At 40.2% G+C, this 14,899-nt stretch overlaps 1 protein-coding gene across 5 annotated transcripts in view; it reads left to right on the top strand.

Moving 5' to 3' along the window:
• The first annotated feature begins 32 nt into the window (after window positions 1-32).
• pomt1 (protein-O-mannosyltransferase 1) overlaps window positions 33-14,899 on the top strand; it is a 33,643-nt gene continuing 18,776 nt past the window's right edge. For 4 of the 5 annotated variants that reach the window (XM_028456425.1, XM_028456422.1, XM_028456423.1 and 1 more), the window contains exons 1-7: window positions 33-143; window positions 13,890-14,022; window positions 14,110-14,216; window positions 14,287-14,337; window positions 14,428-14,574; window positions 14,642-14,750; window positions 14,818-14,877. In XM_028456425.1, the coding sequence (XP_028312226.1) occupies window positions 13,910-14,022; window positions 14,110-14,216; window positions 14,287-14,337; window positions 14,428-14,574; window positions 14,642-14,750; window positions 14,818-14,877 (587 nt within the window). In that variant the 5' untranslated portion in view covers window positions 33-143; window positions 13,890-13,909. Of the gene's footprint in view, window positions 144-12,460; window positions 12,573-13,889; window positions 14,023-14,109; window positions 14,217-14,286; window positions 14,338-14,427; window positions 14,575-14,641; window positions 14,751-14,817; window positions 14,878-14,899 lie in introns of those variants that run through there. The other variant, XM_028456421.1, reaches the window with a different exon arrangement.

Here is a 14,899-nt window from a genome sequence, read left to right as displayed (position 1 = left end):
TCAGAAAACGCCAGGTACCAGGAGGACTAAGAACAGCCTGAGCACCGATAGCAGCCCAGCTGCACTGAGCCTGAAGCTAACGGGCTAATGCTAACGGCTAATGATGACAACAATGCAGAGAACCGGATCAGAGACCTAGTGAGGTGAGGGAATGTTTGGATAAGTCCAGAATGAACGTGTTTTTAAGCCTTATTAAAGTGTGTTGAAGGCTTTATTTCAGGCTTTAGTGAGTTAGGATGATAACATATAGATTTTTTAAAAAGAGTACCAACTCTGCCATAATTAAAAGTGAAATAAAATGAATGATTTTAAATAATTATGTGGCAGTATTTGTCATCAATATACAATTGAGTAAACTAGTGCAGTGCACGTAGAAAGCATGTTTTGCTGTAAAAAAGTGGGATTTTAAGTAGCTTTTACATGGGAGCTTTAATTGCTCTTTAATTCACAATAAAATTTAAATACTCTTTAAACTGACCTTGTAAACACTTAATTCCTAATGCAAATTTGATTCTGAATTACACACACACACACACACACACACACACACACACACACACACACACACACACACACACACACACAACAGACAAGACTGCTATGAGGGACAGCAAGTGTGTGTAAGTTCTGTAGTATGGATGTTTTGGGGAAGGTCTGGGTTAGGACACAGTCAGAAATCCATCTAAATGTGCTTTTAACACACAGACAGACAGAGATTCTTTGCTTTTAACGTCATGACAGTGCAGGTCTGCAGCCAGACTCTCGTGGCCATTTTCAGAACAGCTAACCCCCCCCCACAGACATTTTAGTGCATTTTCACTGATCTTTGAAGACCCACAGAATATTTTGTACTATGACTATGTAAAATCCAGATTTTGAAGGAATAGATTCTCTGCTTTCAACAGAAATAATTTTTTTATTTCTTGCTTGTTTCGTTCTTCCGTAATCAATAGTTGAATCAGCAGATAAAAACATTTTAACATTGGTTTTTTTTCTATAAAACAATAAAAACAACACTGAGACCGGGCTTTTGATGGCAAATATATTATTATTTTGCTCTCTGGGTCAGAGTTGTATGGTTCCCTTACCATATTTTGGCCTTCCTCCAAGTCCTCACCTCATGAGTGCCTCAGGTCGAGTTGTAAATGTCATCCTAACATACTACTCATACTAACACAATTAGTATTTAGTGTGTTCACATTAGATAGTATGAAAAGATTGAGGAGGTGAGAAATACCCGGATGTATACTATATGGGGACATTTTTTAAATATACACAGTGGGCACACTAGTCATAGGCCCAATCCCAATGTCCACACTCCATACGCTTAAAGCACTAGAAATAGAAATGGGACAGTCCTTTGTTTTTTGTTGACAGCAATGCATAATGGGACTTTGGGCTATAGAACACTCACACATGCTTCTTTATGATTGTGTTTACAGTCTCTCTGTATATTGCATAGCCAATGAATTATAAACTCACAAGTCAAATATGAAAGTTGAATACACGCTCAAAACCTTAAGCTGAGTTATTCCTGTGACCAGTAAATATATTTTTTATGTTTTGTTCTCAGCTGAAAAAACTTCAGGGTTCGCTGGTCAGTCCCTGTTTATCTTTTTAAAAGAAGGGTCAATCGATGCATTAAACAGTAGGGATGTCCCGATACAACCTTTTCAATTCCGATATGATACCGATATTGCAGCCTTGCATATTGGCCGATACCGATATTGATCCGATATCAGCATGAATCATACAAACTTTTATTACTTTTTTTTTTTCCTTCTTTTTTTCTTTAATTAAAAAAATAAAAACTTATTTTGTAGTGTGGAATGTTAGAAAAGGCTTGATCAAGTGATGTTACTCAAACAGAGAACAATAGTCAGCAACAGTAGGTATGAGAAAAACTGACACATTTATTAACAACCAATTATTTACATAAAATGTAACCTAAATAAACAAAAGATGAATTGGAAAAAAAAAATTGGGACACCCCTATTAAACAGTGGCAGAAATATATTTACCTCCCTCTAAGCTAAATAATTTATTGATTTTTAAAGACCCACAGAATATTTTGTACAATGACAATCTGAAATCTGACACCTCTGAAAGTCTCTACTTTCATCAGAAAAAAATTGTTTGTAGCTTGTTTAGTTTTTTACACAAATCGCCAGATTCAGAGCAAAAAGCTGAGAAAACAGGCTTTTTCTAAAAGAAATCTGTCAGTGACTTTAAAGCATTTTTTTTTTTTTTTTTGCTTTATTGAAAACTATAACATTGGAACATTGGTTTCCTTGAATTCCTTCTTTAATAAAAACCAGGTGGTCACTACATCAACAGAGAAGTCTTATATTCACAGGAGAACTCCGTCACAGTGTATCCTAGCAACCTCTGGGAAAAAATGCAATTGACGTAATATTACGTCAATGGCACTGAGCGTTTTGATTTATTATCGATTGGGGATGCACCAAATATTCAGCCACCAAATATATTTTGCCGAATATTGCAAAAAAAGCCACATTCGGCCTCGATTTAGTGAGTTAAAAGCAAGGCCGAATAGTAGCGTGTGACGCAATGACGCAATCAAACAACATGCAGTGATTTAGAGTCAGAAAAGTGTGTTGCTGCAGAAGCAGAGCAGCAGCTCCTCCTTTACTCACACAAACACAGCCAGACTCTCTCCTTTCCGTTTACCGCTCTCTGTCATCTGTCACCGCGCAAAAGTTGGAAGTCTGGACGCCTGCTGCTGCTCTGGTTCCACAACCGAGTCCGTTGTTAGCGCTGTGAGCCACCAATCCGTAAACATCGCCATTGTTTCCTCCTTACACTACACCGGGTCTTGCTTATGCAGCATTATAAAGCGATTTTTTTCTTTATACTTCCCCTTTAATGCACTTTAGTTTTTTTTCTTGGAATGCATGTTTTGTTTTATTTGAAGGGCTAATACAAATGAAAAACTTTGTGCTTTTTTGAAAAACAAAGGCTACTGGAATATTTAAAAAATGTCAGAATATTCAATCAGCATTTACTTTCTTGAAAAAAAAACATGTCTAAGAATGTATTCTAGGCTATTTATGCACTATTAAAAAAAGTAGTGAAAAACGTAATAATCTTATTCGGTATTATTTGGTATTCGGCCAAGCGTTTATATTTTATTCGGCTTCGGCCACAAATTTTAATTTCGGTGCATCCCTAGGATCGACAGAGAGTGAGAAAAAGTGCGCTTGGAAAAGTTAACATTAATCAGCCATAATGTATTTGTGTTATGTTATTTTTTTGCTTATTTTTAGCGATTATTATAAATTTCCTATGTTTCATTTGTGTTCTGATGGTTTTGTTCAGGCATCGAAACAGGCAGCTATTGTTTTTTACACCGTTGTGTTAGGCCGCTAAGGGATCCTGACCGCGGAATGTACAGGAGATAATATTCTCTACACCCCTCAAATGTGCAGCGCTCATGAAGAAAATACATCTCATCACATGGTTTATCCTTTCCATCAGTGAACTAATGAACCTTTCATCACATGCTGTGGCTGTGTGCTCTCTTACCGCAGCAACTGTGTGGATGAGGTGTCCCAGCAATCCCACACTTTCATACACGGGAGAAGCGATCTACAGGGAATGTTTCAAAGATCGACCAGTCGATCGCGATCAACGGGTTGGCGACCACTGACTTAGACTATACATAATGTATTGATAATCACACATCTACAATTACACACATTTAAGCATATATACACAGAATTTCTTGGTTTCTTTTAAAACACTAAATACTTTGACACATTTCCACATAAACTGTCAATATAATCTCCTGTATCGCGTAGGAGCGATAAAAAGACAGAAAAAGTGATTTCACCACACCCTTAACTACAACAGACTGATTTTTTTTTCTTTTCACCATTTGCTTTTGTGTATATGGTATTTCCCCACAATTATCACAATGCTACAATGTGTTTGTTACTAATTTGCTCGTTTCATGTCGCTTTAAAAGCAGCTCCTGCTGGTTTCTCCAAGAGATTTCTGTGCGGAGACTTTGAAGTGCGCTCCTACCAAGTCTGTGAGGGCTCAGAGCTGTCCCATTGTTAAATCATAAAGTGCGTGAGGGAACTTCTGCTGACTTTTTGAGGCCTTCTTGCGCCCTTTCCTTAAGTGGCCATCTCCGCAGATATATTGTGAGGGAATTACCCATAGTTCATTGTATTGTTATGTATGGCAGGAATCTCCTGGGAAACCAGCTGGAGCTGCTTTAAAAGCGACGTGAAATGAGTGAATTAGTAACAAACATTGTAACACAGGGCTTGAGACTGCGACCAAATTGGTCGCATATTCGAGTATTTTTTCAGTGTGCGCGTATGGATTACCTTATTTTGGATGAAGCGACTCCCACAGAGTGCACTTTTCTCTCTATCTCTCTCTCTCCATGCTGCGGGTGAGAAGATGGTGCGCTCTCACGTAAATTGGCTGCGAGGTAATGCAACAGTGAATGCGACGAGTATAAACACCAATGCGTTCTTTTGGAGTGTGCGCCTTCCTACTTCACCTCCTGCAACATCGACAGACCATCAACTTTCCCTGCACCTATGGCTAACCTTAAGTTTTAAATCTCTGGTAAGATAACTAAACCAACAAAAACATTATTCTGGAAGAAAATAGATTTTAATTGTGTGGGGACAGATACATTTTTAATTGGCAATGTGCCAGTTAAAAATGCTTTATGTGTGGCAAGAAATGAGCAATTAGCATGTGTCGACCACATGATCATGCGTTATCAAACTTCAAGTTACTTCGCAGCATAGCCTGCTTATAACCTGAAGGCACGCTACGCAGTATCTCCTGGTGAAAGCGATGTACTCGCTCCCGCTCCGCTACAGTCGCCATGTCCCACTCCTGTGTGGATTGCCTGGCCCCTCTGGAGTTGTAGGATGGTCACGATCTTTGCCCGTGTGTTTGGGCATTGATCATCTGAGGACAGGGTTATCCGATGATCCGTGCATGAACTGTGGTTACATGCCATGGTCAGTATTGCCAGGCTGAGTGAGGTGGAGCAGGCCTCGGAGGGGGACGACACCTCCCTGGACGACCTGCTTCTCCCCTGCCAGGTCCCAGCGGTCAAACGACTGGCCGAGGGGGCCGTGTTGGCCCCAAGGGCCAAGAGACTTAGGAATAATAAGCTGGCAGCCAAGGTCGACCGATTGTCGGCTGAGCTGGGTCAGATGAAAGACCTTCTGAAGGCTCTTCACCCTGGAGCCGCCGCATCAACACCTCCGATACAGGGGAAACCCGGCAGCAGCTAGCGGGCCTCCAGAGGCCCAGAGCAGCTCCTGGCGGCCTCCATGACCGCTCCTCGACAGCGACCCCCGAGGTCGACTTCGAGTAGCTGTCAGCGGTACGCCTGCCTCCAAAGCAGCCTAGGGGTGCAGTAAAAGTATTTCCATGTGCCATTACACCACACCACAGACAGTTTCTGTGATTTGCCTTCTTTGGGTACCACTATCAGTTCAGGTTACTGCCCTTCGGACTGTCCCTCTCTCCCCGGGTGTTCACTTGGTGTGTGGTTGCTGCCCTTGCTCCTCTGCAAAACAATTGGCTTGTCTGTGTGCCCTCTCGTGCTCAGGCAGCCAAGGATACAGCCCGGCTCTGGCCTGCTTGGGGCTGAGGGTGAACATGAAGAAGAGCTCTCTGGTTCATGACGGCCAGCTTGGCATTTAGATGGGTGGACGACATCCTCTCCTCTCTGTCCCATTTCAGGATTGGCTTACGTTCAGTTCCTGCGCCTCGCAGGCAAAATGACAGCGGCATCACGGGTCATCTCCCTGGGCCTCTTTGTTCTTCGGCCTTTCCAGATATGGAGCAACAGCCTCCACCTAGATGCCAAGTTGCATAGGCAGGTGGTCGAGGTTACCTGCGGGTGCGCCAGATCTCTAACTTTGTGGGAAGAGAGGTCATTTCTGGCGAAGGGGGTGGCCCTGGGCGCCATTCCGTCTCGCAGAGAGATGGTGACAGTGGATTTGTAACCAGTTCTCGGTGCCCAACCCTACATATGATGAATTTGTGTAAAACAAAAATAACCACATGGTTTATTTGTTTTGATTTAATTTTAAAATGGAATAATCAAAGAACGAAGAGTACATGGATAATAATACTACATATATGGCTTTGATTCAATTTTTTCTTCTTTAATATTAAATAAACATCTCAAGTGGACTTCCAGACGCTTGTTATTCAGTAGTCCTGTTTATATTCATGAACAGACGCTGTTTCTTGTGGGGAGTTAGTATAAATCATCAACCCATTTACAAGCACAGACCGAATGCTGAAACTATCAGATCTCAGTTTGTGTGTCTGTGCACTCACGTGTGTGCTAAACCCCTAGCAAAACAACCTTCTTCAACCCAGTTTTTATCGTTTTAAAAGCAGCATTACTACTATAGAGCTGTGCTTTCATTATTATATTTCCTGATATATAATCATTTTTACCTCTTTCCTCACATGGCTTTTTCTCCTTGACTCCTCGCTTTGTAAACAACGCAGGTTCTGTGCCGCTCTTGACCAGTGTTGTGCTAATTACTGAAAAAAAGTAACTAGTTACTGTTACTAGTTAATTCATTCACAAAGTAACTCAGTTACTATTTTGATTACTTACACCAAAAAGTAATTAATTACTGGAAAAAGTAACTTTTGAGTTACTTAGAATTAAAGAATGTATTTTTTGGGTCATTAGTGTCCGTATAGCTTCATATCAGTGCTGTATCAGAAAATAATCCACTGTTGATCAACTCTGTGGTTGAGGTCTACCCCAACTGCTCCTGTATTAACTTAATTGGATAAAAGCCTCTAATAAATGAAATGTTATTGTTTCCAACCCTACAGTTTATAATCATTTGCATTCACAGTACTAAACTCTGCTCAGTATTAGTCTTTACAAACACCAATCTGACTGAATCACGAAGCATTTTTTCAATGCCAGTTTGTTTACCTGAGACCAGCAGAAACTGAAAATGTTACAAAGAATTCTGAAATAAATAACAATGGTTGTGTTTAGCCCTTAGAATGTTCCCTTACAGCTTAAGTACAAAAACTAGCAACAATGTACAACATAAACACAAAAAACCTTGTAAAATAAATAAATGAAAGCAATCTAAATAAACGTTCGGAATACATTTTGGCCAACTCTGCTTTACAAAATACGGAAGCCCATAAGGGCCATGCTTTCATACATTTTTTTTCTCCTCCGTTTTCCCGTGATCACGACTTAATTTTCTCGAGATAACGAAACTTTGTTTTCCCGTGATAACGGGATAATTATCTCGAGTTCTCAAGATAACGAAACAATAGTGTAGTATAATAAATCATTGCAGGAAATAACATTCAGTTTAATTATGTCAGAGGAGAAGGAGCATATAGATCACCGCATCAGGACTTCATTAAAGTTAGAAAGACCCAAATAATGTCTCATTTTAACCGTTATGACATTAACAAAATGAGAGGATGATTTTTATTTAAATATTACAATATTTATTTTAATAGGTTCTACAAAAAACACAGGAAAAACCTGAAAACAACAGATGATCTTAAATAAATAAATTTGGTGTTCTTATATACAGTGGGGCAAAAAAGTGTTTTGTCAGCCACCAATTCTGCAAGTTCTCCCACTTAAAAAGATGAGAGGCCTGTAATTTTCATCATAAGTATACCTCAACTATGAGAAACAAAATGAGGAAAAAATTCCAGAAAATCACATTGTAGTATTTTTAATGACTTTATTTGCAAATTATGTTGGAAAATAAGTATTTGGTCAATAACAAAAGTTCATCTCAGAACTTTATAATGTACCGTTTGTTGGCAATGACAGAGGTCAAACGTTTTCTGTAAGTCTTCACAAGGTTTTCACACACTGTTGCTGGTATTTTGGCCCATTCCTCCATGCAGATCTCCTATAGAGCAGTGATGTTTTGTGACTGTCGCTGGCAACACAGACTTTCAACTCCCTCCAAAGATTTTCTATGGGGTTGAGATGTGGAGACTGGCTAGGCCACTCCAGGACCTTGAAATGCTTCTTACGAAGCCACTCCTTTGTTGCCCAGGCGGTGTGTTTGGGATCATTGTTGTGCTGAAAGACAGCCACGTTTTAATTTCAATGCCCTTGCTGATGGAAGGAGGTTTTCACTCAAAATCTCACGATACATGGCCCCATTAATTCTTTCCTTTACACGGATCAGTCATCCTGGTCCCTTTGCAGAGGAACAGCTCCAAAGCATGATGTTACCACCCCCATGCTTTTCAGTAGGTATGGTGTTCTTTCTCCTCCAAACACGACACGTTGAGTATTTACCAAAAAGTTCTATTTTGGTTTCATATGACATTCACCTAATCCTCTTCTGGATCATCCAAATGCTCTCTAGCAAACTTCAGACGGGCCCATACATGTACCGGCTTAAGCAGGGGGATACGTCTGGCACTGTAGGAATTGACTGCCTGGCGGCATAGTGTGGTAATTATGTTAGCATTTGTTATTTTGGTCCCAGCTCTCTGCAGGTCATTCACCAGGTCCCCACATGTGGTTCTGGGATTTTTGCCCACCAATGTTGTGATTATTTTGACCCCTCAGGGTGAGATCTTGTGTGGAGCCCCAGATCGAGAGAGATTATGTGGGCGACCGTTGCTCAGGTGGTAGAGGGTCGTCTTCTGATCGAGAGGTTGGGGGTTCGATCCCAGTACCTGACTATGTGTCGAAGTGTCCTTGGGCAAGACACTGAACCCTAAGTTGCTCCCAGTGGTTGACTAGCGCCTTGCATGGCAGTCCTGCCCCACTGGTGTGTGAATGTGAGAGTGATTGGGTGAATGAGCTGATATGTAAAGCGCTTTGAGACTGCTTCAGTGTGGTGATAAAGCGCTATATAAATCAAGTCCATTTACCATTTACCATTTATCAGTGGTCTTGTATGTCGTCCATTTTCTAATCATTGCTCCCACAGTTGATTTCTTCACACCAAGCTGCTTACCTATTGCAGATTCAGTCTTCCCAGCCTGGTGCAGGTCTACGATTTTGTTTCTGGTGTCCTTTGACAGCTCTTTGGTCTTGGTTATAGTGGCGTTTGGAGGGTGACTGTTTGAGGTTGTGGACAGGTGTCTTTGATACTGATAAGTAGTTCAAACAGGTGCCATTAATTAGCAGTGTGACGATATCTCGATACGGTGATATATCACGATATTTTTCACACGATTGATCATCGATATGCTCGTGCTACATATCGATTTGTTTTTTGTTTTTTTTTTTGGATTTAAGATTTATTGTATTATTTTCAAAACCTTTTCAGCTTTATCACTAACATGTGCAGAGAGGTCTTCACAGACACTTTGTCACTGTTGAAGCAACCAATATTTTGTTTACTGAAATATTGCGCTATAATGGTGTCACTGGTAAGAAAGACCCTATTTTTTGTTTACAGAAAGCACTATGGGAGATACTTATTCATTTACATTGATATGTTGACACTTATTTACAGAAAAGTTGAACTAAAATAGTGTCACTGTTCATGTTCATAGGACACTTTTTCAATTTATTGTCTTTCAGAGATATAAAATAAAAATTGTTTTTTCACTTCATCTTTTTTTTTTCTTGTTATGTCATTAGGGATGTAACGATTCACTCAACTCCCAATATGATTCAATTCACGATACTGGGTTCACGATACGATTCTCTCACGATTTATTGTACAAAATGAGACAGTAGACAAATGATGATTGGAAAAATATTCCTTTATTTTTTTTTTAAAAAAAACTAGAAAATACTGTACTATTTTCCTTTTTATTTTTAATTGTCAAAAGAATCCCTTGATAAACTATTCAAAACAATGCAATTTAACTAAAAATAAATATTGAATGAAATAAATAAAGGAATAATACAAATGAAGAAGAAGCCTATTAAACACAATTTTGGTTCGACGGTAAACAATGCAAAACTGCATAATGGTTCTTTTTCTTTTTAAAAGTGCAACTGAAAATGTATTTTGTCCCTTAACAATTGGACTTAAAAAAAAAAAGTCATTGCATTGTATTTACATCAGATATTTGTTTGGACCAGCAGAGGGTGGTGGTAACCCAGATGTCAGTTGGCATGCAGAGATTCGAGCAGTGAAGAAGAGATGCCATGCTAGCAGACAGAGCTAATAGTAATATTACAGATTCATTCTTTCGGTGCTAAAGGGGTAAGGAATCATTTATGAACATGTTTAAGAGTAGAAGGCGGCCAGAAAGAAAGTAGCAGCAGACGCCCCAACACTTCTGGGCGAGAGAAGGATAAATAGATATAGCGCCCCTAGATAATCGTTATCGTGTGCTTTGTATCGCGTATCATATCGTGAGGTACCCAGAGGTTCCCACCCCTAGTTTTCAGTGTCACGTTCTGCTTGGGTTAATTTTGTCGTTGACTCTGTAAATTCTGCACTTGATGGCTGAGGTAGTCTGTGTATGAGCTTATCTGCAGTAAATGTCTCAACTAAGTGAGTGAAACACTAGCTGAGGGAAACCAAGGGTCAGCCTCCTCTTCAATCTATCCTTCCTGCAACATATTATACAATGATATTTGATCACCAGTAGAAAACTATTTACCATCACAGACCTTTTGAGGGAAAGTTACCATTTTGACATCCTGATTTTAGCAGTTATTATAGTCATAACAAAGACGCAAAAACAATCTTCGCTTGAAGTATCTCGATTGATTTATCTATCATTTAGAATTGCTGCAGTGTTTTTTCTCCAAAGCTAACAAAGACATTGTAAGTATATCAGTTACATGACCTGTAGTTTGACGCATCAATGTCTTCATGCTCTTTCACTATATTGATGAACTTTCTACTAAGCTGATCCATCCTCAGCACCTCTTGGTTCACAATAATTCTTTGCTTGATGTTCTGCTCACAAAAATTCTCATAACTGACATTGAAGGCGGACTCATTTCTGAAACACAAACACACACACACACACACACAATTAAAGGTCCCATATCATGCATTTTTCACCCATTTCCATTTGTTTGAAGAACCCCAAAAACATAGTATTTGAGGTTTGTTTTCCCAAACTCGCCTGTTTTCTAGAGTTTTAGCCTCTGAAAAGTGACTCTCTGACCAACGGGCTGTTTGGTGCCTGCTTATGCATATTCATTAATGGGCTTGTTTACATTTAGATAAACACTATGTAGAGATGACAATCAAGAGCTGACAGCTGATGCAGTGGCCAAGCGGTTAATGTATTCTACAAAATCTACAATCTGTATAATGTGACGAAGCAATAAAACAATGAACATGTATGTGAACTGTCTCATAAAAAGGAATATTTTGTAAAATACATTAACCACTTGACCACTGCATCAGCTGTCAGCTCTCGATTCTCATCTCCACATAGCGTTAACCTAAATATAAACAAGGAGAATCACTCTCCATTACTATTTTTGTTCATAAATGACTCTAAATAACCTTTTTCTAACAATCTGTGGAGGCAAATTTCAGCATCCTGCCTTAACGGTTAAGAAAAATGACTTTGTTTTGGTCAATCACACACATGGGGGAGCGGGAAGGGGAGGGGCTCAGAGATGCAGGAAGGAAGCCCAATAATACTTTGATAAGGAATTAACATTGTAACAAGGTTAAAAGCTCAAACAAGTTGATTTGCATGATGTAGGGCCTTCAAATAATGCAGAAAATTGTGCAACAAAAACATTGTATCCTTAAGATATCAATATGTGCCATCTGAGCAAATTATTCCATTGACCACATAATATGTCTCATGTTTATCTATTTGTGGTCCCAGTAACTGTTGCAGTAGACTTGGTCAAGAACCTGGTATAACTGATGGTAGCAGGACTTGTGGTATTGAACTTTTCATCTTTAATATGCAAGAGAACCCCAGTGTCTTCCTTCTTCTCGGGAGCCTTCAGCAACAGACCTTAAATGAATGAAGATAAATACATGGTGTCTGTATTTTTATGAATACACAGTATACACACACACACTTGTATATATTTGTATATATACATACTGTGTATATATTAGGTTTTTTTATTTTTTTTATTGATGGACTGCAGTTCAAATAGTTTCAATTCAAGCATATATCTGATGTGCTGCACACACTAATAACTACAGCTAATGTTGAACTCTTGTCCCTAGTTGGGCTTCAAAACCAATACAACGTACAAAACTACAATCCTATAAAGCAATATCAGAGCTGCCAAGCCTCACGCTTTGAGTGTGACAGTCACGCAATTTGATGCATTCTCACACCACACGCCACACTTGACAGTACTCTTTATTTTTTTCATGATAATGAACTTTGGTCCTTGTGGCTTGCCATTGCTCGAGTAACACTGATTGACTGACCGAGATAACCAATCCCAGACCAATCCATGTCTCATTGTGCCTAAACCTAACCAACCACTGCAGGCATCACACAATAATAAACCAATCAGAAGCAATGTAAGGCAGGTCTTGACGAGCTGTCTCTAGACACCTCACACGACACACACCGACTCGTCGACATGCTTTCAGTGTGTTTCTAGAAGTCAGATGCCGTCTGAGGTGGTATGTAACTACCCAATTTTGTTCACTGTTTATATTGGTGTGTGTGTGTGTGTGTGTGTTATAGTGCTAGTTTACTCGTCTAAAAACTAACCCCTCCTCCCTCCCAGTGCACGGTCACACACAGTCAACTGTGTTAGCAACTGTCTGTCAGAGGGTCAGTGCAAATGTCTGTATGTCTGTAAAACTCTATCAGTTCTGAGCGTTAAACACTGAGAGACGTTTGAGGAAACACTGCATGTGTTTCTCTTCTTTAACTTTCTGTCGCTCCTCAGCAGAGATCTGCAGCTGAAGCTAACGGGAGTGTTTCCACTCTTAAAGAGACAGTGTCCTGAATGTGATTTACTTTAAAACGACTTTCAGCAACTCAGAGAAAAAAGCAACACTACATAATTGAATCACATTTCAGCCTCAATGAAGGAAAAAGTCAAAAGTGACACAAAATGTTGTTATTGCGCTGCTAGTGATTAATAAAAGGGTCTTTGTTGCTCCACTGACTTTGACCCATTATTGTTTTTCTTGTAAAAGTATTGATAAAAAAATTAATGGTTTATATCGCCTATTGCCATTTTGAGGAAAAATATAGAGATTTTTGGTCCATATCACCTAGGCCTAATGTAACTAAAGCGGTAACGTTTTATCTTGTAAAGGATCTTATTGTCTAAACTGTGTGAAATAAGGGGTTCACACACTGTTTAAAGTCAGATTTTATTCATATGAGTATGTTACCTCAATAACAAATAGAAATCACTAGACTGATCTGCTGCCTTGTTATGTAGCATGTTGCTAATGCTAACGCTACACCACTTTAGTTAAACAAAGTAAAAAGACTGTGTGTGACTATAAGAACATGTCAGCCCTTTTGTTTGATGTTAATTGTACTTGGAACCAGTTTGATAAATTGCTTACATACAATTTTTAATTTTTTTTTGAAAATGACCTTGTCTTAAATGATCTTTTATTCCTTTTGTCCATTTAGGGCGATGATTCTAACTAGGTGAATTGGTTTGTTTTATTGGTAAATAACTTTAAAATAGTCTAAATGATTTGAATGAAAAAAATTGTATTGTGATTGTCATTTTGCAAAGAAAAAATTGTGATGTGATTTTTTTTTTTTTCCCCCATTATATCGCCCACTCCTACGTGTCTGTGTGTGTCTGTTTCTGTGTCTGTGCTAGACATTAACTTAAATTAATTAGAATTCAGCTATTAGCAGTGTTTTGTCATAAAAGTCTCACTCTTGTACAATTATAACACATCTATGGTTGATGTTAGCTGATAGGTGAACTTTGACCTTGAACTTTGTTCTTCTTTCCTCAGTGATCATTGCGGCTGTGAAGATGCTGCAGCTTCCCCTGGTGGTGACGGCTCACATCGACGTGCTGCTGCTGGTGTTAAGCGCCCTCTCCCTGTGGACCCGGCTGAGCCACCTGAGCTCGCCCAGAGCTGTGGTGTGAGTGTGTGTGTGTGTGTGTGTGTGTGTGTGTCTGTATGTTTGTGTAGTTGTGTTAATGTGTGTGTGTGTGTGTTCTTTCTGCAGCTTCGATGAGGTGTATTACGGTCAGTTTGTGTCGCTCTACATGAAACGTGTTTTCTTTGTGGACGACAGCGGCCCGGTGCTGGGTCACATGATCCTGGCCCTGGGAGGTGAGTCAAGTGCGTGTGTGTGCGCGTGTCTGTGTGTGTCCTTCTGCTCTGATGTCTGTGTGTCTTACAGCGTACCTCGGAGGCTTTGATGGGAACTTTGCATGGAACCGAATCGGAGCAGGTTTGATACATAAACCCAGTGTGATCCCTGTGGACAGGTTCCTAGTGTTCAAGTTGAAGCATTAAGAGGTGCGTTTGATCCGTGTCACAGAGTATCCCAGCGGCGTGTGTGTGTGGAGTCTGCGGCTGATCCCGGCGATATGTGGAGCGTTGTGTGTTCCTCTGGGTTACCTGCTCACGCTGGAGCTGCACTGCTCTCACCTGTCTGCCCTGGGAGCTGCTGTGCTACTGCTGCTGGGTGAGAGTGCCCCCCTCAGTTCACGTCAGGACCACCATTTACAATAATAACATCCTCCCTCCCTCAGAGAACTCTCTGATTGTCCAGTCACGCTTCATGTTACTGGAGAGTGTGCTGATCTTTTTTTTGCTCCTCGCTCTCTACTCATATCTGCGCTTCCACAACGGTGTGCACAGGTGAGTGACCTCTGACCCCTCAGCTGTTCATCACAACCTCCACTGACCCCCCCCCACCTACTTTTAGCCCCACCCTCAGGTACGCCTGGCTCCTCCTCTGCGGCGTCTGCTGTGGAGCCGCAGTAGGGTGAGTGAGTGCATGTGTGTGT

This window comes from Gouania willdenowi, chromosome 9, assembly GCF_900634775.1.
Source record: "Gouania willdenowi chromosome 9, fGouWil2.1, whole genome shotgun sequence".
Taxonomy (NCBI): domain Eukaryota; kingdom Metazoa; phylum Chordata; class Actinopteri; order Blenniiformes; family Gobiesocidae; genus Gouania; species Gouania willdenowi.
The sequence above is the reverse complement of the archived record's forward strand: the minus strand, read 5'-3'. Positions and strand labels throughout refer to the sequence as shown.